This window comes from Oncorhynchus kisutch, linkage group LG25 (assembly GCF_002021735.2).
Source record: "Oncorhynchus kisutch isolate 150728-3 linkage group LG25, Okis_V2, whole genome shotgun sequence".
Classification (NCBI taxonomy): domain Eukaryota; kingdom Metazoa; phylum Chordata; class Actinopteri; order Salmoniformes; family Salmonidae; genus Oncorhynchus; species Oncorhynchus kisutch.
In genome coordinates, this window is record NC_034198.2 from 28,215,282 (window position 1) to 28,239,497 (window position 24,216).

At 42.6% G+C, this 24,216-nt stretch overlaps 1 protein-coding gene and 1 long non-coding RNA gene across 2 annotated transcripts; both read left to right on the forward strand.

The window, feature by feature from the left end:
* Window positions 1-88: 88 nt before the first annotated feature.
* On the forward strand, window positions 89-7,531 carry LOC116357476 (uncharacterized). Its single transcript, XR_004205484.1, has 3 exons — window positions 89-420; window positions 6,605-6,926; window positions 7,116-7,531. It is a non-coding gene; the product is annotated as an uncharacterized LOC116357476 (long non-coding RNA).
* Window positions 7,532-12,732: 5,201 nt separating this feature from the next.
* LOC109870600 (ankyrin repeat domain-containing protein 1-like) lies at window positions 12,733-17,708 on the forward strand. Its single transcript, XM_020461175.2, has 9 exons — window positions 12,733-12,924; window positions 14,088-14,270; window positions 14,378-14,500; window positions 14,668-14,775; window positions 14,989-15,087; window positions 15,277-15,375; window positions 15,561-15,659; window positions 17,021-17,119; window positions 17,345-17,708. Exons 1-9 carry the CDS (start codon window positions 12,898-12,900, stop codon window positions 17,435-17,437), a joined length of 930 nt encoding a protein of 309 aa, XP_020316764.1. The 5' UTR covers window positions 12,733-12,897; the 3' UTR covers window positions 17,438-17,708.
* Window positions 17,709-24,216: the final 6,508 nt, after the last annotated feature.

Consider the following 24,216-nt stretch of genomic DNA (forward strand, 5'->3'; position numbering starts at 1 on the left):
AAGGAAAAACATTTTTAAGACATGAAAAACATTTTAAAAAGTTACTGTTAAAAGGCTTTCTTCTGTCTTTTGTACAGGAACGGTCCTTATCAAACTTGCCTCCTCCTGCTCCTCCGAATCAATTACCGTCCTGTCCGTCGGGGCCCAGAGGAGATCCATCCTCTAGGTGCATCGCCCTAGGCCCCACAGCGCTGTCAGGCCGTGGCCGCCGGGACCTTGGGTGTTGTGGGGGACCCATCGCCTGGGGTCGAGGCCCCCTTTCTTCTGTACCACCCCAGGGCTTCCGTGACTACCATGGCCACTGCCTGGGGGGTGGTCTCTACTCGTTTCACTACCAGCAGGTTGCGGGAGGACCACTGTGCATCCTTCAGACCCATTGATTTTCCCATGATGTCAAGCAAAGCGGCACTGAGTTTGAAGGTAAGCCTTGAAATACATCCACAAGTACACCTACAATTGACTCAAATTATATCAATTAGCCTATCAGAAGCTTCTAAAGCCATGACATAATTTTCTGGAATTTTCCAAGCTGTTATAAGGCACAGTCAACTTAGTGTATGTGAACTTCTGACCAACTGGAATTGTGATACAGTGAATTATAAGTGAAATAATCTGTCTGCAAACAATTGTTGGAAAAATTACTTGTGTCATGCTCAAAGTACATGTCCTAACCGACTTGTCAAAACTATAGTTTGTTAACAAGAAATTTGTGGAGTGGTAAAACAAGTTTTAATGACTCCAACCTAAGTGTATGTAAACTTGAACTGTACATGATGGTGTTCTCTTCAGCTGAGGGCTGGTGCCAACTTATTTAGGTTCCAACACAACAAATGCAGAGCTAAATACTGTGTATCATCAGTCATCCCTCCAGCATGTTAGAGAAACAGAGGGAATGCTGCTTCTCTTTGCCATGCCGATGATAAAGCACTCAATCAGTAAACAGGGAACAGTCCACTCTAAATATGGACTGTTTTTACAAGTTATGTGTTACGTATGTGAGGTTGTACAGGTGTGTGTTTATGACTGAAATCAGATTCATGAGTGAGACGTATTTTGGCACGAGACCCCAAAACCCTTCTGTGGGCTGAAGAGTAGACTGAGCGGGAGGGCCATGATTATTAATAGCCCCTGGAGCCAGAGGTGTTACTAATGAGGGGGGTTTTGGGGGGTGCATATGTGTTGATGCCCCACTAGAGATTAGGGGTGTCAGAATTACCCTCCTTGCCCGGTAACCCACTGACCTTGGGCAATGATTAACTCAGCATGACAGAGGTTATGATGAGTATACAAGTGGTCATGACTCTGTGTGTGTAATTCTTTTTTGCACTCTTGAGACCAAGGTCAAAGACACACTGCCGGAAGCTATTCTGGGTGCCATAGCTACAGAGACACTATTATAATAATAATAATAATTATGACAATTATAAAAGAGTAACTAGAAGTCACTTTGCTTAGGAAAACAGCAGCTGCTGGTATGAAATTAAGAATATACATATTCTACTGAGCCATTCACTTAATGTTTGTATTCTTTTCTTGTATTATTTCTTATTGTTCTTGCATTGTCGAAGGACCCTGCAAGTAAGAATTTAATTGGATGGTGTATACCATGTGTATCCCGTACATACACACACACACACACACAGTGACGGATCTAGTTTGTATGGCTCCCTGGGCGATCCCCCCTTCAGCCCAGCACTCCAAACTTCTCTCTCACATTTTCCAATGTGGAAAATCTTTCCTGAAGGGCTGAGGTTGCAGCATCAACAACAACATTGAAAAATGTCCCCTCCAGCTTCTTCAGGACATCACTCAAAGGCTCATCAAATGCTTCTTATGAAAAGTGCCGCTTTGTGGACCTCAGTCTTTTTTGTTGTAGAACGGCCTCTACATTCACACCCTCACAAATATCCTTGGCTGATGTTTGTGCAGTCATAAAGCCTGTTGACCTGTAGAGACCTCTCTCTGTCTTTCTGAGAAGACTGACTGCAACATCCACATGCATCTTGGGAGACTGCATCAGCTTTCTCACATGTTGGATCTGGCTCAAGCTGTCACACCACACCACTGTACAGATGCTGAAGCGGTATGATCCCACCTCCTCTGACAAGGACTGGGCCTAAATCTTTATCACAGGGTCTTTGGTTTGATCACTCACCTCAATCAGTGCCTCTCTCAACGCTGCTGCCTGATATCAGTGGCTCGACACTCTTAACTTTCCTCTCCCACCTTGTCTAAGTCCACATCTTCAAAGGGATGTCCACATGTTTTTTCAGGATGGCCCATCGTTGTATGGAGGCTGAGAACAAGGTGTACAGTTTGTATAAGATGCCAAAGTAACCTGTGGCATTGACAGAACTTTTAGCAGCATCAGCCACGACCAGGTTCAATGTGTTTAAAATATATATATATATACAGTGGGGCAAAAAAGTATTTAGTCAGCCACCAATTGTGCAAGTTTTCCTACTTAAAAAGATGAGAGGCCTGTAATTTTCATCATAGGTACACTTCAACTATGACAGACAAAATGAGAAAAAAAAATCCAGAAAATCACATTGTAGGATTTTTCATTAATTAATTTGCAAATTATAGTGGAAAATAAGTATTTGGTCAATAACAAAAGTTTCTCAATATTTTGTTATATACCCTTTGTTGGCAATGACAGAGGTCAAACGTTTTCTGTAAGTCTTCACAAGGTTTTCACACACTGTTGCTGGTATTTTGGCCCATTCCTCCATGCAGATCTCCTCTAGAGCAGTGATGTTTTGGGGCTGTTGCTGGGCAACACGGAATTTCAACTCCCTCCAAAGATTTTCTATGGGGTTGAGATCTGGAGACTTGGCTAGGCCACTCCAGGACCTTGAAATGCTTCTTACAAAGCCACTCCTTCGTTGCCCGGGCGGTGTGTTTGGGAATATTGTCATGCTGAAAGACCCAGCCACGTTTCATCTTCAATGCCCTTGCTGATGGAAGGAGGTTTTCACTCAAAATCTCACGATACATGGCCCCATTCATTCTTTCCTTTACACGGATCAGTCGTCCTGGTCCCTTTGCAGAAAAACAGCCCCAAAGCATGATGTTTCCACCCCCATGCTTCACAGTAGGTATGGTGTTCTTTGGATGCAACTCAGCATTCTTTCTCCTCCAAACACGACGAGTTGAGTTTTTACCAAAAAGTTCTATTTTGGTTTCATCTGACCATATGACATTCTCCCAATCTTCTTCTGGATCATCCAAATGCTCTCTAGCAAACTTCAGACGGGCCTGGACATGTACTGGCTTAAGCAGGGGGACACATCTGGCACTGCAGGATTTGAGTCCCTGGCGGCGTAGTGTGTTACTGATGGTAGGCTTTGTTACTTTGGTCCCAGCTCTCTGCAGGTCATTCACTAGGTCCCCCCGTGTGGTTCTGGGATTTTTGCTCACCGTTCTTGTGATCATTTTGACCCCATAGGGTGAGATCTTGCGTGGAGCACCAGATCGAGGGAGATTATCAGTGGTCTTGTATGTCTTCCATTTCCTAATAATTGCTCCCACAGTTGATTTCTTCAAACCAAGCTGCTTACCTATTGCAGATTCAGGTCTACAATTTTGTTTCTGGTGTCCTTTGACAGCTCTTTGGTCTTGGCCATAGTGGAGTTTGGAGTGTGACTGTTTTGAGGTTGTGGACAGGTGTCTTTTATACTGATAACAAGTTCAAACAGGTGCCATTAATACAGGTAACGAGTGGAGGACAGAGGAGCCTCTTAAAGAAGAAATTACAGGTCTGTGAGAGCTAGAAATCTTGCTTGTAGGTGACTAAATACTTATTTTCCACCATAATTTGCAAATAAATTCATTAAAAATCTTACAATGTGATTTTCTGGAATTTTTTCCTCATTTTGTCCGTCATAGTTGAAGTGTACCTATGATGAAAATTACAGGCCTCTCTCATATTTTTAAGTGGGAGAACTTGCACAATTGGTGGTTGACTAAATACTTTTTTGCCCCACTGTACATGTATATAATCATCCACTTACATGAGGAATGAAGAAGCCCTATGCACCATTAACATATCTACTCCTGGAGTAACTCCCTATCAAAGAGACTCATTAGATGGTTTGGCAGGAGGCCCTGGGCCAATGGGAAGTCAAGGATCTGGCTCAAGCTGTCACACCACACCACTGTACAGATGCTGAAGCGGTATGATCCCACCTCCTCTGACAAGGACTGGGCCTAAATCTTTATCACAGGGTCTTTGGTTTGATCACTCACCTCAATCAGTGCCTCTCTCAACGCTGCTGCCTGATATCAGTGGCTCGACACTCTTAACTTTCCTCTCCCACCTTGTCTAAGTCCACATCTTCAAAGGGATGTCCACATGTTTTTTCAGGATGGCCCATCGTTGTATGGAGGCTGAGAACAAGGTGTACAGTTTGTATAAGATGCCAAAGTAACCTGTGGCATTGACAGAACTTTTAGCAGCATCAGCCACGACCAGGTTCAATGTGTTTAAAATATATATATATATACAGTGGGGCAAAAAAGTATTTAGTCAGCCACCAATTGTGCAAGTTTTCCTACTTAAAAAGATGAGAGGCCTGTAATTTTCATCATAGGTACACTTCAACTATGACAGACAAAATGAGAAAAAAAAATCCAGAAAATCACATTGTAGGATTTTTCATTAATTAATTTGCAAATTATAGTGGAAAATAAGTATTTGGTCAATAACAAAAGTTTCTCAATATTTTGTTATATACCCTTTGTTGGCAATGACAGAGGTCAAACGTTTTCTGTAAGTCTTCACAAGGTTTTCACACACTGTTGCTGGTATTTTGGCCCATTCCTCCATGCAGATCTCCTCTAGAGCAGTGATGTTTTGGGGCTGTTGCTGGGCAACACGGAATTTCAACTCCCTCCAAAGATTTTCTATGGGGTTGAGATCTGGAGACTTGGCTAGGCCACTCCAGGACCTTGAAATGCTTCTTACAAAGCCACTCCTTCGTTGCCCGGGCGGTGTGTTTGGGAATATTGTCATGCTGAAAGACCCAGCCACGTTTCATCTTCAATGCCCTTGCTGATGGAAGGAGGTTTTCACTCAAAATCTCACGATACATGGCCCCATTCATTCTTTCCTTTACACGGATCAGTCGTCCTGGTCCCTTTGCAGAAAAACAGCCCCAAAGCATGATGTTTCCACCCCCATGCTTCACAGTAGGTATGGTGTTCTTTGGATGCAACTCAGCATTCTTTCTCCTCCAAACACGACGAGTTGAGTTTTTACCAAAAAGTTCTATTTTGGTTTCATCTGACCATATGACATTCTCCCAATCTTCTTCTGGATCATCCAAATGCTCTCTAGCAAACTTCAGACGGGCCTGGACATGTACTGGCTTAAGCAGGGGGACACATCTGGCACTGCAGGATTTGAGTCCCTGGCGGCGTAGTGTGTTACTGATGGTAGGCTTTGTTACTTTGGTCCCAGCTCTCTGCAGGTCATTCACTAGGTCCCCCCGTGTGGTTCTGGGATTTTTGCTCACCGTTCTTGTGATCATTTTGACCCCATAGGGTGAGATCTTGCGTGGAGCACCAGATCGAGGGAGATTATCAGTGGTCTTGTATGTCTTCCATTTCCTAATAATTGCTCCCACAGTTGATTTCTTCAAACCAAGCTGCTTACCTATTGCAGATTCAGGTCTACAATTTTGTTTCTGGTGTCCTTTGACAGCTCTTTGGTCTTGGCCATAGTGGAGTTTGGAGTGTGACTGTTTTGAGGTTGTGGACAGGTGTCTTTTATACTGATAACAAGTTCAAACAGGTGCCATTAATACAGGTAACGAGTGGAGGACAGAGGAGCCTCTTAAAGAAGAAATTACAGGTCTGTGAGAGCTAGAAATCTTGCTTGTAGGTGACTAAATACTTATTTTCCACCATAATTTGCAAATAAATTCATTAAAAATCTTACAATGTGATTTTCTGGAATTTTTTCCTCATTTTGTCCGTCATAGTTGAAGTGTACCTATGATGAAAATTACAGGCCTCTCTCATATTTTTAAGTGGGAGAACTTGCACAATTGGTGGTTGACTAAATACTTTTTTGCCCCACTGTACATGTATATAATCATCCACTTACATGAGGAATGAAGAAGCCCTATGCACCATTAACATATCTACTCCTGGAGTAACTCCCTATCAAAGAGACTCATTAGATGGTTTGGCAGGAGGCCCTGGGCCAATGGGAAGTCAAGGTTGAGGGCTTAGGGAGAGTGAGAGCGAAGTTACAGACATGAAGATAGAACTTGAACCACTGACTAAGGTTGCCTTCAATCACAAAGGCATGAAACGGATGTCCAACACACCTGTTTGCTTGGGGAAAACGTTGTTTTACATTTTTAATTGGTTGAAGGATAGTCTTTGCAACTTTTCTGACAGACAGGACAGCACAACCCTCTCCCCCAACACACTCCTCCCTTTGAAAGCCATTGGGATGCTGTGTCTTTTACACATCCATTTGTCTGATTGGAAGGTACCCTTATAGTCCTCATGTAATAATCAACAATGTAATTGTTAACTCTCTTGCTCTCTCTGTCAATTGCATTCAGTACCTTTATCCATCTCTTTACAGGTGGCACAGAGAAAATATTCCAAGGATCTCCAGAGCCTTCTGACCAACTACATGTGATCTCTCCAGAGCCTTCTGACCAACTACATGTGATCTCTCCAGAGCCTTCTGACCAACTACATGTGATCTCTCCAGAGCCTTCTGACCAACTACATGTGATCTCTCCAGAGCCTTCTGACCAACTACATGTGATCTCTCCAGAGCCTTCTGACCAACTACATGTGATCTCTCCAGAGCCTTCTGACCAACTACATGTGATCTCTCCAGAGCCTTCTGACCAACTACATGTGATCTCTCCAGAGCAGAGAAGTAAACATCGCTGGTGGTAATATACTTTATGCACTATGCAAATCTCCATCACAATTGCTGTCTTTCTAAGTGATGAGCGTATTATAGCATATTATCCAGGGCCACTGGTTGAATTGGATTTACTGTACTCACCCCAAAACTCATGCTATCTCCTCCCTCTAAAAGTCTCCCAGACAAACTAACGTGTCAATCCCCCTGTCCCCAGGTGAGTGCTGGGCCATGGAAGTTGAGAGCAGCACATCAAAAGAACCTGCCACTCTGTTGTCAGTTATCAGCAAATATCAAGGCTTTCAAAGGCCAAATTTGGGGGATGATCACCAAACTCAATAAAGTTTGGTATAAACTAATCATGTTCAAGTTGTTAAAAAACAGTACATTTTTAATAGTCTGTTCTAAACATTTTTACTAACTACTTTGGTAACTTAAACATCATACAACATGCAGACTTTCTCCAACAAGACAGCACTTGGTGCTTATGACTCCTAAAGGTCTAAAATCAATGCAAGTGCCATGTCCAGGGTGTATACATTTTTATTAATGCACAGTACATTCGGAAATTATTCAGACCCCTTGACTTTTTACACATTTTGTTACGTTACAGCCTTATTCTGAAATTGACTAAATAGTTTTTTCCCTCATCAATATACACATAATACCCCATAATGACAAGGCAAAAACAGGTTTAGAAATGTTTGCAAATCTAGTTAAAATAAAATGTAAATAGCACACTCACATAAGTATTCAGACCCTTTACGCAGTACTTTGATGAAGCACTTTTGGCAGTGATTACAGCCTTGAGTCTTCTTGGGTATGACGCTACAAGCTTGGCACACCTGTGTTTGGGGAGTTTCTCCCATTCTTCTCTGCAGATCCTCTCAAGCTCTGTCAGCTTGGATGGGGAGCGTCGTTGCACAGCTATTTTTTAGGTCTCCAGAGATGTTAGATCGGGTTCAAGTCCGGGCTCTGGTTGGGCCACTCAAGGACATTCAGAGACTTGTCTCGAAGCCAATCCTGTGTTGTCTTGGCTGTGTGCTTAGGGTAATTGTCCTGTTGGAATGTGAACCTTCACCCCAGTCTGAGGTCCTGAGTGCTCTGTATCTCTCTGTACTTTGCTTCGTTCATCTTTCCCTCAATCCTGACTAGTCCCCCAGTCCCTGCTGCTGAAAAACATCCCCACAACATGATGCTGCCACCATCATGCTTCACCATAGGGATGGTGCCAGGTTTCCTTCAGACGTGCCACTTGGCATTCAGGCCAAAGAGTTCAATCTTGGTTTCATCAGACCAGAGAATCTTGTTTCTCATGGTCTGAGAGTCCTTTAGGTACCTTTTGACAAACTCCAAGTGGGCTGTCATGTGCCTTTTACTGAGGAGTGGCTTCCGTCTGGCTACTCTACCCTAAAGGCCTGATTGGTGGAGTGCTGCAGAGATGGTTGTCTTTCTGGAAGGTTTTCCCATCTCCACAGACGAACTCTGGAACTTTGTCAAAGTGACCATTGGGTTCTTGGTCACCTCCCTGACCAAGGCCGTTCTTCCCCTGATTGGGGCGGCAGGGTAGCCTAGTGGTTAGAGTGTTGGACTAATAACCGAAAGGTTGCAAGTTCAAAATCCCGAGCTGACAAGGTACAAATCTGTCGTTCTGCCCCTGAACAGGCAGTTAACCCACTGTTCCTAGGCCGTCATTGAAAATAAGAACTTGTTCTTAACTGACTTGCCTAGTTAAATAAAGGTAAAATAAAAAATTAATTGCTCAGTTTGGCCGGGCGGCCAGCTGTAGGAAGGGTCTTGGTGGTTCCAAAGTTCTTCCATTTAAGAATGATGGAGGACACTGTGTTATTAGGGACATTCAATGCTGCAGAAACCTGTATTCACTTTGTCCTTATGGGGTATTGTGTGTAGATTGATGAGGATTTGTATTTATTTAATTCATTTTAGCATAAGCCTGTAACGTAACAAAGTGTGGAAAAAGTCAAGGGGTCTGAATACTGGTTGCCAACTAAAATATATTTCACAGACAAGCCTGAAGAATAGGACCAATTAAGTCAGTTCTTGTGTCTGTAGCAGTTTGTATAAATGAGTGGTTACATAAAATACTGACTGTTATACCTCTATGTGCCCTGTGGTTGTCTGGCAGCATTCTGGTTTCTAATAATATTACTGACTGTTATACCTCTATGGCCCTGTGGTTGTCTGGCAGCATTCTGGTTTCTAATAATATTACTGACTGTTATACCTCTATGGCCCTGTGGTTGTCTGGCAGCATTCTGGTTTCTAATAATATTACTGACTGTTATACCTCTATGGCCCTGTGGTTGTCTGGCAGCATTCTGGTTTCTAATAATATTACTGACTGTTATACCTCTATGGCCCTGTGGTTGTCTGGCAGCATTCTGGTTTCTAATAATATTACTGACTGTTATACCTCTATGGCCCTGTGGTTGTCTGGCAGCATTCTGGTTTCTAATAATATTCCTCCCTGTCCAGCTGAAATGCAATAACAACAAAAACATGAATAACAATAAGCCTAGTCAGGTAGTCATTTGGCTAACTTGGCTAATTAAGCATGCACGTATATGTGTTTAAGCCTATTCAGCTACATTTTACCAATACAGCCTATTTAATCAATAAACAGGCAGTGGAATGAAGTAGTTTGACAAAAAGTGTTCAAAAGTCAGTAACAATTCTTTAAAATATATTGTTTTTATTTTCCAGTAACATAACATTATTAGCTACTGTTTCCCCCCCAGCAGTTTCAATTTAGCTAACGTTCGCTAGCTACATGTTATCAACCAGATGTTTAACTAGAAAATATATGTGCTTTCTACTCACATCTAAAGCTGCCTGATGAAGCCAATCAGTTGATAGTGAAACGAGGATGAATATCAGAAGCCAGTTTAGCTGACATGAGCTGCTGTCAATTTCAAATGAAATGTACCATTATATCAAAGATTTGTATAACTAACCCAAGATAGACCAGAGCTTGTCATTTCCAATGGGAGCAAATGAAGCATAATGGGCGGAACAAGCAGGGAGGTGACAGAGCCAAGCACAAGTTAGTAAGATCCTATTGGCATGTTCTAGCATTTATTTGCGCATTTCCCATTAGGGAATGCCTACTCTGTGACGTGCGTGTATGCAATAACTAAATTCATCCTCGCACTCCTTCTAAACAACGCAACTTTGGCAAAGGGTAAAGTCTACAAAATGCAGTCCACTCTGTTTGTTACAGTTTCTAGTTTTGGAAACAGAAAACTGTATGGAGATCAAATGTTTCAATCATGAGAAAAGTTGCAGAATGTTGGCCAAAATCAATCTCTTCTCTCACTGCCGGCTACTGAGCTTCCTCTCATCACCATATTTGGTAGTAAGTGGAAACGCCAAACGGATGCTTCACATTTATACATAGGTGAAATATCTGTGATTATATTTCACATGTTAATAACTGTGCAATATGTAGAAATCGCTACACCATTTCCTGGTTGCAAAAAAATATAATAGTTTTCCTAATTTCAGTTTATGTGACAAAACAAGCAATGTATAGAATCATTGTACCAATCAAACCGCTGTGAAATATCTTTTCAGACGCAAAAACAAAACAGGAAGCATAGAAACGGCGCACATAAAACAGATCTACCGCTTCTTAGACTTGCTTTCAATGACAGATCTGTAAATCATATTTCTATGTGGTTTTGGCTGATCAAAAGTTCCTGCCAGCAAAGCTGCTCAAACCAGTTTTTTTTACTTGCAAATCTCTTTCTACAAACTTACAAAACATTCTACAAGTTTACGAATCCAACGTGACAATATTGACAGATTTTTGAGTATGCACAGATAAAAAAAATCTCCAAGTGTATTTTATATTCACAGCAGAATATGAATTGTTGTAAATGGACTTGTAATAATTCTGTAAAAAATTATGCTTGCAAATCTTATTGAATGTATTCAAATGTCAAGTTACAAGTTTGTGACTGTTGTAAAAAAATTCACACCTCATGATACAGCTTGCATAATTAAATCATACTTGCAACCACAAATCTCAATGTGCGACCACGGAAGAGTTTTGTCATCATTATTATACCATACAAACTGGTTGAATCAATGTTGTTTCCACGTCATTTCAATAAGAAACTTTAAAAAAATCTATGTTGAATCAATGGAAAGCTGATTGGATTTGCGAAAAGTCATTAACTTCAAGGAATTTAGTTGATTTTCTGTTTTTCAGCTAACCTTTAAACTAAATCCAATGGCATGGTTGAATTTGTTCTTGATTTGACTTTGAATTCATGTTAGTTGCCAAAACTAGATGCTGAACTTGTGTAAGCATGGCATCAATGCTCACAGAAATATGATACAATAATATACTAACGACAATACAATGTCCAACTGCACCTTATCATAAAAACTGATAAATTCAGCTGCAGGATTTACACTGCTATTTTTAGAATCAACAAGATATATCTCAAGAACAGGAATCTCACACAGGCCTATTTTTAATTCAGAAATACTCCTATATCCTTCAGGACTTGACACTGTGACCTGCAGGCTACTGGAGCAGAGTCTTATCAAGTACAAAGGACATGGTGCAAACAACTACAGCTGCTCAGTGGTCATCCTTTGAAACTCATTGTACCTTGAAGATAGGGGCACAAAGACAAGGGTGATGAAACAAAAGAGGTTGTCTTGGTCATACCAATAGTTTGAAAGGCAATTAATACAGTACAATACAGTCATTTTCCTTGTGTCAGCACCATAATCATTTTCATGATCTTGTGTGTGGTAGTGATACTACTAGACTTAACCTGTGACACACACAACCAGCCTCTTCGGTGGCCTTTTAAGGACAGGTAAAATGAGTGATGTTGGTAGCCTACTAAATGGATGTCTGAATGTCAGATCTAGCCTACAGTTCAAGCTGTGTTCTCTAAAAAAGGCAGCTGCTGACCATGCACATGCCTCCACATGCTTGCCATAACAGACCGACATTTATAAGGGCACCATTCAAAATAGTTTACCAGCAATAATGTTTTAATGAGTTACTCTGTAGTTATGAACATGTACTTTGACATGAGTGATCCAAAAAATTCATAACTGACAGGACTACTATGGAATTGACTTTTTTGGTAACATTTTGCATTAATTAAGCTACATAGTCTACATAGTTTATCTTTATAAAACAGTTATAACACAATTTGAAATTGCGAAATTGTTACATTGGTTCAGGCCAAATAGTGACCTTATGACTGCACTGCTATTGATTATACCTATTATTGTTATTATTAATATTACTAGCTAGTAAGCCTTTATACAGAATTATGTGAAGTGTTAAATACCCCCCCTCAAAGAACCATGCATCTATTAGGCATATTATATAGTAGCCTCGTCCAAATAAATTGTAAGTTCAATGATGTATTTTTTGTGGCACTTTTCGTTGTTGTCTTTAAATAGCAGCATATATGAGGTAAGGACCTCTCATCATGTACCTTTTTACCGTATGACCTTGTGCGTGTCGAACTCAAGCTGCATGTGTCAGTCAGCTGTTTATGGCAAGTGCGAGTGGGTATCACGAACGGAAGCGCATAGTTGAGAAGTTTTGTCACCGTCCGCGCAATAAATCAGCTCTGAGGACTAGCCATTAGGCAGGCATTCTGCGATGTCACCTTATCTATGAGGAGAGTGCAAATGATTGAAGGTGTCTAGCGGTTTAGGAATTACATTTTTACAAGCCAGCAATGGTGACATCAGCGCATACCACGGACGCATGCCAGGCGTGACCACTGACGAGACACCTTGGCTGGGGCTGCGCGAGATGGTAAAGGGTGAATAGCGGGAAACATGACCTCATTTCTGTTTTTTTGTGTGTTCCTAATCACAAACTCGTAGGCTATATAAGAGATGATGGATCTCATCCTCACCCAGAACAGAATTGACACTGGCCACTTCGGGAGTTGAGACACTGGAATACTTTTTATCACACAGACAGACTAGACATGGGACTGCACAGCGTTGAAGAGCTGGTAGGTTGTTTTTTGCATGTGTGATCGGGATTCTAGATGTTGTTGCTGACAATATTAGTCTCTGAAGCGCTTAGGGCCTCTGTCTGGCTCTCAATTGGCTCTCAATTAATTTACTGTTTAGAGTTTGACTCGTAGAATATATATAATGTGCAAGTTCGAAATTTGGTTCTGCATCAGCAATTTTTATCTTGTTATGCCAATCACTGACAGTCACTCAATTAGCAATGTCAACTAACAATTTTTATATTGGTAAATTAGTCTAGCCAGCTATCTAAACGTGTAGTAATCATGGCTGAATAGCAATCGGGCATGCAGGGCACATGCCTAGAGGCCCTGTCCTCCAGGGGGCCCCCATACATTTTTTAAGTTACTCTCACTATGATATTACTAAAATGGTATAAATCATGGCAAAATGTATAGAATTGCAGGAAATGTCTTATAAAATTGCTGTGTAGAACTGCAGAGCACTAGTTTTACAACGGCAATATTTTCCCTACACCCCATGGCCAAATATGTAGAATTGCAGGAAATGTACTTTAAAACAAAAAAATCTCTCTGCTGTCAAGAGGGGAGCCACTAAAATGTGTGTGGGGGGGGGGGCAACCAAATCTCGTTTAGGGCCCCCAAAAGGCTAGAGCCGGCTCTGTAGGAGATCTTTCCGTTTGGTCTCCATCTCCATTTTTCAATCTTTCCACACATTTCCGACTTGATATTCCCTCATGAAAACTGTATCAATCTCCTACAAAAATGTCCATTAATTATAATCCACATAATAATTCACATTTCCTGTTGCTGCAGGATTATTTTTCTGCTGTAGCAAACATGCTCAAATTAAGATCCTACATCTATCTGTACATACAATTAACAAAACATTATGGTTTTCATTTGGTCCAAAATAATCCAGCAGTTGGTTGTCTGCCCAGTCATCTAAAAGGGTTGGCTTTGATCAGTCTGTAAATGAGTTGGACATTAGACAGCACACATTTCACTATTAGCACCCCAATACTTCCTTCTTTGGTCCTTTATTAGGACAGAAACATCTCACAGAGGGAAGGCTTGTTGTGAATGGCTACCTGTCCTCCATTCGGTTTTTTCCTTTCTTGGAATAGAAAGTACTGCTTAGGTGGATGGCCAGCTCATCTCCAATCTGTTTTCTCTCCCAGGTCACTGGTAAAAGGTGTGAGGGAAAGGAGGCAGGCCAGCACCTATCGGGGGCGTGTTCAGAGAGTGTGTACGAGGCAGCCGTCAACCAGGAGAAACAGGATGGCCGGAGGTCACACAAAGACCTCATCCCAGAGGAGAATGAGAACAGCACTCAGGAGGAGAACACAGTTGTCAATCTCAATGTGAGTTTTTAGCTCCTCATATGCTTAGTGCTCAATTAGAAACACTGAACATTCTACTTGCCTTTCAAAATGTGGCCCAACATTCTGCATACCTTATTCCTTTTCAGACCGACAAATCAGGCCGGCTGAAACTAGAGACCGTGGATGACCTTTTCAACATCCTGAAACTGAGGAAGAGGAGGAGGGAGAGGAAGGTGCAGAACAGGAAAGAACCTGAGCCAGAGATCATTGTACGTCCCACCACTATTCACTCTACACAATCTTTCTCTCCTTCTTTCTTTAAAATTCCTCACCATAATCAAGAAGAGGGAATTCAATGTAGAAAGGCCAGCAACGGATTAAAACAAGTCAAACAGCACTAAGCTAATGCAACATGTCTCTTTTCATTGTCACACAGCCCGACACAGTCGATGAAGACACGTTCCTGAAAGCAGCTATGGAAAATAAACTACCTGTGATTGAGAAGTACCTGTCAGATGGAGGTGACCCCAACGTCGGTGATCATGTGAGTACCGCATCATGTCTCTCTTATGATGACACATGGACAGCCATCTAAATCAGTCTTTTGACATGCCAGAAGCTACATTGATTGAGATACAACATCTTGAGTTACAGACAGCCGAAGGCCAATATAGCACTAGTCTCACAATGCCACAGGACAAGTAACAGGAAGCCAAACGAATCTCACTTAACTCTGTCTGCCCTCCCTCTCTTACAGTTCCTAAGGACAGCACTACACAAAGCCTCATCCAAGGGTCATGTGGAGATTGTGAAGAGACTGCTGGAGGCTGGGGCTTCCATTGAGAAGAAAGACAGAGTAAGTTATCTTTCTCTTAGTCACAAACTCAGATACTCACGCAGTCATGCAAGCATACACGCACTCTCACTCACTTGCTCACTCAATCACTCATCAGAGCTCTAATTACATACCGTACATGGGAAATGGTTCAGAATGGCTAGGAACTGTCATCATCCTAACACTGTTTGTTTTGCCCACTCCCTCCAGTTGGATGCCACTTCAGTACACTGGGCCTGCAGGGGAGGCAGCTTGACTACTCTGGAGCTGCTTCTCAATGAAGGAGGGAAGTTCAACTCTAGAGACAAGGTACAACACTGAGACAGAGAGCCCTTAAACCCAATTTGTGATGCCCAACATCAAAAACATATAGGGTTTTACTTGGGGATATATACAGAACAGAGCCACATATAGAGCATATTAAATGGTATATGGATAGTTGAGCAGTCTGTGTTTGTGGTCTGACCCCCCCCCCCCTCTCTGTTTTCTCTCAGCTGCGCAGCACTCCTCTCCATGTGGCAGTGAGGACGGGACACAGTGAATGTGCTGAGCACCTCATCCACTGTGGAGCAGACGTCAACGCTAAAGACAGAGTAAGACATACAAACCCTAATATGACAAATGCAAGCATGGGGCAAATCACAGAGAGGCTTCGAAAACCCACCAATTGTACTCCATGCTATCATTTGTAGTCCCGCTATCATCCAGAAGGCGAGGTCAGTACAGGTGCATCAAAGCTGGGACCGAGAGACTGAAAAATAGCTTCTATCTCAAGGCCATCACTTGCCGGCTACCACCCAGTTACTCTTAGAGGCTGCTGCCCTATATACAGTAAATGGACATGGAATCACTGGCCACTTTAATAATGGAACACTAGCCACTTTAATAATGTTTACATACTGCTTTACTCATGTATATACTGTATTCTAGTCTACTGTATTTTAGTCAATGCCACTCCAACATTGCTCTTCCTAATATTTACATTACCGATCAAAAGTTTGGGGTCACTTAGAAATGTCCTTGTTTTTGAAAGAAAAGCTATTTTTTTGTCCATTAAAATAACATAAAATTGATCAGAAATACAGTGTTGACATAGTTAATGTTGGAAATGACTATTGTAGCTGGAAATGGCTGATTTTTTATGGAATATCTACATAGGCGTACAGAGGCCCATTATCAGCAACCATCACTCCTGTGTTCAAATGGCACGTTGTGTTAGCTAATACAAGTTTATCATTTTAAAAGGCTAATTGATCATTAGAAAACCCTTTTGCAATTATGTTAGCACAGCTGAAAACTGTTGTCCTGATTAAAGAAGCAATAAAACTGGCCTTCTTTAGACTAGTTGAGTATCTGGAGCATCAGCATTTGTGGGTTCGATTACAGGCTCAAAATGGACAGAAACAAATACATTTCTTCTGAAACTCGTCAGTCTATTCTTGTTCTGAGAAATTAAGGCTATTCCATGCGAGAAAAACCAGAATAGAAAGAGGAGTGGGAGGCCCCGGTGCACAACTGAGCAAGAGGACATTAGAGTGTCTAGTTAGAGAAACAGACGTCTCACAAGTCCTCAACTGGCAGCTTCATTAAATAGTACCCACAAAACACCAGTCTCAATGTCAACGGTAAAGAGGCGACTCCGGGATGCTGGACTTCTAGTCAGAGTTCCTCTGTCCAGTGTCTGTGTTCTTTTGCCCATCTTCATCTTTTATTTTTATTGGCCAGTCTGAGATAAGGCTTTTTCTTTGCAACTCTGCCTAGAAGGCCTACATCCCGGAGTCGCCTCTTCACTGTTGACGTTGAGACTGGTGTTTTGCGGGTACAATTTAATTTATATTTAATGAGGCTGCTAAATATGTGTATGTGACCAATACATTTGGATTTGATTTGATTTGCACTATTGTATAGTATGGTTGTGTATTGCGTTTTTAATAGCTACTTTGTTTATGACCAGGATGGAGACACACCCATGCACGATGCTGTGAGGATAAACCGATTCAAAATGATCAGGCTGCTGCTGATGTATGGAGCCAGTCTTAAAACTAAGAACAGTGTAAGTACTCCATAATCATCCAACATGTCTGTCCTCATACAATTTTGGCTAATCTTTTCACATTCATTGAGTATATTCCAGTGACGTCGGTATGATTGTTACTGGCTATTGTGTGAGCATAGCGCCATTTACAGTCCATTTGAATATTGATGGTTGATACAGTAAGGTGATCCATTTTTACAAATGCTTAGTTCATTTGAATGTTTGTGTTTTTTCCCCTTACAGGAAGGCAAGTCCCCTAGTGAGAATCTTCTGGCCTGGCAGAGTGGTGCTAAAAACCTCCTGTGTAACATCAACAATGACAAATCTGTTAAATAGAACAATGACTTCTCAAGGTCTTGGGGAGATCTATGGCTATTGAAATCCATCCATTCATTCAGATTGTCATTGATAACTGATACTGATAGAATTGTTGAATGCCGATATTGCTGGCCAATGTTAGGGCTGTAGCTTCCATGCATTTTGATGTTGTGTTGAAGTTGGCTATTTATGTGATTGTTGGTTTTATTTTTATTTCACCTTTATTTAACCAGGTAGGGCAGTTGAGACCAAGTTCTCATTTACAACTGTGACCTGGTCAAGATAAAGTAAAAGCAAAGCAAAAACAACAACACAGAGTTACACATAAACAAACGTACAGTCAATAACACAATAGAAAAATCTATGTACAGTGTGTGCAAAAGTAGAAGAGTGGGGAGGTAAGGCAATAAATAGGCCATAGAGGCAAAATAAATTACAATTTAGCATTAACACTGGAGTGATGATGATGTGCAAGTAGAGATACTGGGGTGCAAAAGAGCAAGAGGATAAGTAACAATATGGGGATGAGGTAGTTGGGTGTGCTATTTCCAGATTGGCTGTGTATGCTGCTCTGACAGCTGATGCTTAAAGTTAAAGAGGGAGATATATAAGACTCCAGGTTCAGTGATTTTTGCAATTCGTTCCAATTATTGGCAGCAGAGAACTGGAAGGAAAGGTGGCCAAAGGAAGTGTTGGCTTTGGGGATAACCAGTGAAATATACCTGCTGGAGCGCGTGCTACGGGTGGGTGTTGCTATAGTGATCAGTGAGCTGAGATAAGGCGGGGCTTTACCTAGCAGAGACTTATAGAGGATGTGGAGCCAGTGGGTTTGGCGACGAATATGTAGTGAGGGCAAGCCAATGAGAGCATACAGGTCGCAGTGGTGGGCAGTATATGGGGCTTTGGTGACAAAACGGATGGTTCTGTGATAGACTACATCCAGTTTGCTGAGTAGAGTGTTGGAGGCTATTTTGTAAATGACATCGCCGAAGTCAAGGATCGGTAGGATGGTCAGTTTTACGAGGGTATGTTTGGCAGCATGAGTGAAGGGGGCTTTGTTGCGAAATAGGAAGCTGATTCTAGATTTAATTTTGGATGCTTAATGTGAGTCTGGAAGGAGAGTTTACAGTCTAACCAGACACCTAGGTATTTGTAATTGTCCACATATTCTAAGTCAGAACTGTCCAGAGTAGTGATGCTAGTCAGGCGTGAGGGTGCGTGCAGCAATCGGTTGAAGAGCATGCACTTAGTTTTACTTGCATTTAAAAGCCGTTGGAGGCCTCGGAAGGAGTGTTGTATGGCATTGAAGCTCATTTGGAGGTTTGTTAGCACAGTGTCCAAAGAAGGGCCAGATGTATACAGAATGGTGTCGTCTGCGTAGAGGTGGATCAGAGAATCACCAGCAACAAGAGCAAGTGCAAGACAAATGCAATTGCATGTACTGTGGGATTTTACAAGGTGATATGTTACTGGAAAACTAACAGTACAATTGTATGCTCAAAAGACTTTGAACAACAAATGAGTATTAACCAAAGCTAGTTTCTGGTTACATTCACCTGTTTCAGTCTAAACACACAGACAGAAGTGATAGTAGTGAGCTGGAATGGAAAGTTGATGTTGGTTTAGAGAATGTTTTAAATAGGAAATCATTTGAGTGATATTTTTGATGGTTTTTTTTTTGAAAAGACTAGAATGCAAAGCGTCAAGAGACCTCACTGAGTTTTGTATTTATTGTAAAGTTAATCTGTATATTATGCTTGTTATTTATTGTTTGTTTAAGTCAATAAACCAATCTGATATTTTCAAATACTTATTTTGTGATCCATTGTAAATGTTTTTGATATTTGAGTCGCTGTAAGCAAACAGTGTAGCCTATAGCTTCAAAATATTAAACTGGGTGGTCCTTGCATTCATAATTTCTCTGAATTTAAGATTGGATCAGCTTACCTTGGCTTTCTCCAGCCCCATCACTCAGCTTTATAGCAAATCAAGTGAAGGGGCTGCTGTTTGGCTGACGAATTCAGGATTGTGGTTTTAAAAACAGACTAAGGAAGATCTGTGTTGAAGCAGAGATCAAAGTAAATCATAGAGATGTGGGCATATGGATATTATCCAAGGCAGAGTACAAGAGGAACCAGGAGATGAGAACGTTTGCAGACGACCCCGAGCCACACATCAAACAGCAAACCCAAATGGTAAAATAACTCCCTGTACAAATTACCCTTAGAATAGAGCTGCTTTACCCTCTACTGTGTCTAAAGAAACTCCTCTGTGTATAACCCTGGTGGAAGCCCTGACAGCCCAGCTCAGTGAGAAGGAACAGGACCTACTGAAATGGAGGAAGGAGCGAGATACCGTGGTGGAAGCCCTGTCGGCCCAGCTCAGTGAGAAGGAACAGGACCTACTGAAATGGGGGAAGGAGCGAGATACCGTGGTGGAAGCCCCGTCGGCCCAGCTCAGTGAGAAGGAACAGGACCTACTGAAATGGGGGAAGGAGCGAGATACCGTGGTGGAAGCCCTGTCGGCCCAGCTCAGTGAGAAGGAACAGGACCTACTGAAATGGGGGAAGGAGCGAGATACCGTGGTGGAAGCCCTGTCGGCCCAGCTCAGTGAGAAGGAACAGGACCTACTGAAATGGAGGAAGGAGCGAGATACCGTGGTGGAAGCCCTGTCGGCCCAGCTCAGTGAGAAGGAACAGGACCTACTGAAATGGGGGAAGGAGCGAGATACCGTGGTGGAAGCCCTGTCGGCCCAGCTCAGTGAGAAGGAACAGGACCTACTGAAATGGAGGAAGGAGCGAGATACCGTGGTGGAAGCCCTGTCGGCCCAGCTCAGTGAGAAGGAACAGGACCTACTGAAATGGGGGAAGGAGCGAGATACCGTGGTGGAAGCCCTGTCGGCCCAGCTCAGTGAGAAGGAACAGGACCTACTGAAATGGAGGAAGGAGCGAGATACCGTGGTGGAAGCCCTGTCGGCCCAGCTCAGTGAGAAGGAACAGGACCTACTGAAATGGAGGAAGGAGCGAGATACCGTGGTGGAAGCCCTGTCGGCCCAGCTCAGTGAGAAGGAACAGGACCTACTGAAATGGGGGAAGGAGCGAGCTACCGTGGTGGAAGCCCTGTCGGCCCAGCTCAGTGAGAAAGAACAGGACCTACTGAAATGGAGGAAGGAGCGGGATACCGTGGTGGAAGCCCTGTCGGCCCAGCTCAGTGAGAAGGAACAGGACCTACTGAAATGGAGGAAGGAGCGAGATACCGTGGTGGAAGCCCTGTCGGCCCAGCTCAGTGAGAAGGAACAGGACCTACTGAAATGGAGGAAGGAGCGAGATACCGTGGTGGAAGCCCTGTCGGCCCAGCTCAGTGAGAAGGAACAGGACCTACTGAAATGGAGGAAGGAGCGGGATACCGTGGTGGAAGCCCTGTCGGCCCAGCTCAGTGAGAAGGAACAGGACCTACTGAAATGGAGGAAGGAGCGAGATACCGTGGTGGAAGCCCTGTCGGCCCAGCTCAGTGAGAAGGAACAGGACCTACTGAAATGGAGGAAGGAGCAAGATACCGTGGTGGAAGCCCTGTCGGCCCAGCTCAGTGAGAAGGAACAGGACCTACTGAAATGGAGGAAGGAGTGGGATACCGTGGTGGAAGCCCTGTCGGCCCAGCTCAGTGAGAAGGAACAGGACCTACTGAAATGGAGGAAGGAGAGGGATACCGTGGTGGAAGCCCTGTCGGCCCAGCTCAGTGAGAAGGAACAGGACCTACTGAAATGGGGGAAGGAGCGAGATACCGTGGTGGAAGCCCTGACAGCCCAGCTCAGTGAGAAGGAACAGGACCTACTGAAATGGGGGAAGGATTGGGATACCGTGGTGGAAGCCCTGTCGGCCCAGCTCAGTGAGAAGGAACAGGACCTACTGAAATGGAGGAAGGAGCGAGATACCGTGGTGGAAGCCCTGTCGGCCCAGCTCAGTGAGAAGGAACAGGACCTACTGAAATGGAGGAAGGAGTGAGATACCGTGGTGGAAGCCCTGTCGGCCCAGCTCAGTGAGAAGGAACAGGACCTACTGAAATGGAGGAAGGAGCGAGATACCCTGGTGGTAGCCCTGTCGGCCCAGCTCAGTGAGAAGGAACAGGACCTACTGAAATGGAGGAAGGAGCGAGATACCGTGGTGGAAGCCCTGCCGGCCCAGCTCAGTGAGAAGGAACAGGACCTACTGAAATGGAGGAAGGAGCGAGATACCGTGGTGGTAGCCCTGCCGGCCCAGCTCAGTGAGAAGGAACAGGACCTACTGAAATGGAGGAAGGAGCGAGATACCCTGGTGGTAGCCCTGCCGGCCCAGCTCAGTGAGAAGGAACAGGACCTACTGAAATGGGGGAAGGAGCGAGATACCCTGGTGGAAGCCCTGCCGGCCCAACTCAGTGAGAAGGAACAGGACCTACTGAAATGGAGGAAGGAGCGAGATACCCTGGTGGAAGCCCTGTCGGCCCAGCTCAGTGAGAAGGAACAGGACCTACTGAAATGGAGGAAGGAGCGAGATACCGTGGTGGAAGCCCTGCCGGCCCAGCTCAGTGAGAAGGAACAGGACCTACTGAAATGGAGGAAGGAGCGAGATACCCTGGTGGTAGCCCTGTCGGCCCAGCTCAGTGAGAAGGAACAGGACCTACTGAAATGGAGGAAGGAGCGAGATATCCTGGTGGAAGCCCTGTCGGCCCAGCTCAGTGAGAAGGAACAGGACCTACTGAAATGGAGGAAGGAGCGAGATACCCTGGTGGAAGCCCTGCCGGCCCAGCTCAGTACCTCATTTTCAAAGGATAAAGTTAAGAACATGAACAACTTCATAGTTAAGAACACTATAAAAATATGGAAGAAAATTAAACTTACTCTACAAGAACCAATATTACTCCCTTAAAACACAACCTTGTCGAATAATCCTTGGGTAGCTTTTCAGAATTCACTGATAAACTGGTCCACATTGAAAACTAAAGGCATAAGAAACCATAAATGACTTGGTAACATGAATCACATTTATTTCCATGAGAGAATTCAAAAGTAAATATGGACTCACCAAAGTAGATAGTTTCAAATATATGCAATTTAAAAGGTACATATCACAACATTTCGATTAGACGAAATGCAACCTTGAGTGAATCTTATTTGAGTCAGATAAGGATGTTCACATGATAGGGAAGATATACAAAACCTTGCAGAGAGTTTATCCAACTGACATTCTCCTATACAAAAATATAAACTATTGGAATTTAGACTTAAAAATAATTTATGTTGGCACAAGATGGAAGGGAAAGTTGGAGCATAACTAACGAAATTACAGTTAACGAAAATGTACACTTAATCCAATATAAACTACTGTATGTAATGAATTATACAAGAGACAAAATACAGCACAATGGCAGTGATGTCTGAAGTGTAAAACTAATAATGATTCAATAATCCATGCTTTCTGGGAACGCTATGGAGTAACGGAATTGTGGGTGGAGCTAGAAAGTTAGCTGTCAGAAGACTTAATATACAGTATGAATGTACGTTTAGCTGGAGATCTAGATACCGAAACTCCTCTCCAGCAACGAAGACAAGGATAAACAGATTAGTCTCTGCTGCAACACCACCTCTCAACCAGCAGAGGTCAGTGAAAGCACAGACATGATGGATTGTTTGCTTGGGACTGTCAGAAACTTTTTTCATTTGGGATTATACAATTAGCACTATTAAATAGTCAATCTGCGATAAAAACAAACAAAAAAACGTTAAAATTAATGATATAAACCCATTGATTCTTGAAGAACATAATTTATAAGTGCCTCAGGAGTTTAGTTCAACGGCTGTACTACTCCACCAAAACCCAACATATAAACGTGTTTTACAAATGTATTTGTAAACAATGTTATTGTAAACAAACACCGTATATCCTTAGAATGTGGTGAAAATGATAATTTTGATATCATAGACAGTCCGCCATTTTTTTTTTGCTTATGCTACAAGATTGCACGAGACAGATATACAGTAATTCAAGATAAGAACAATATGTTCTGTGTCCTGTTAATTCCCGTTAGTATGCACTTAGAAATGTAGCGAGAACTGAAGGTCAGAGTGACCTTGGAAGAGGATCAAAGGGAAATTAAATTTCTTGGGTGGAATTTAGAAATGCTTCGATTTTTATCTGCTGTTTTACTTTATTAGACCCACCACACCCCAACCCTTCCCTTGCCTGAAGTCTGATTATAATAGTTGCTGGCTCTTACAGAGTCTGATTTAGATGCTAATGAGGATGTGGTGTCCCAAATGCCACTCTATTCCCTATATAATGCACAGTGTTGGGGAAAGCTATGATGAAAATATAGTGTACCAAGCTATACAATTATTTCACACTGAAAGCAGTTGAGCTACAGTAAAGCTAGCCATAAGATAAATATTGTTCGTTTAACTAAAGTTACTATGAATAAGTAGTTCAACGAATCAAAATGACCTCGTGAAAAATGATATGTAATACAAAGTTGAGACACACGACAGCAAGAACACATCACTCTGTAGTAAGATGTTAAGAGTGCAATGAGATCCTTGTGACAGCCAGAAAGTGAGTGTGGTCTTAAAGGAAAACATAGTCCCAAAATGTTTTGCTTGTCAGATCTCAACTTTTCAAGATACTGTATGAACTTTCAAAATACAGAAATCATCCCCATATGATGCAAAACGCAGCACCATATGATGAAAAATGGGGATAATTTCAGTATTTTGAAAGTTACATACAGTATATGGAAAACTTGAGTTCTGACAAGAAAAACATTTAGGGA

Coding starts and splice junctions, on each gene's coding strand:
- LOC109870600 (XM_020461175.2), top strand. CDS start 12,898: ATGGGACTGCACAGCGTTGAAGAGCTG. Junction 15,088..15,276: donor CCATTGAGAAGAAAGACAGA/GTAAGTTATCTT, acceptor CACTCCCTCCAG/TTGGATGCCACTTCAGTACA. Junction 15,660..17,020: donor ACGTCAACGCTAAAGACAGA/GTAAGACATACA, acceptor GTTTATGACCAG/GATGGAGACACACCCATGCA.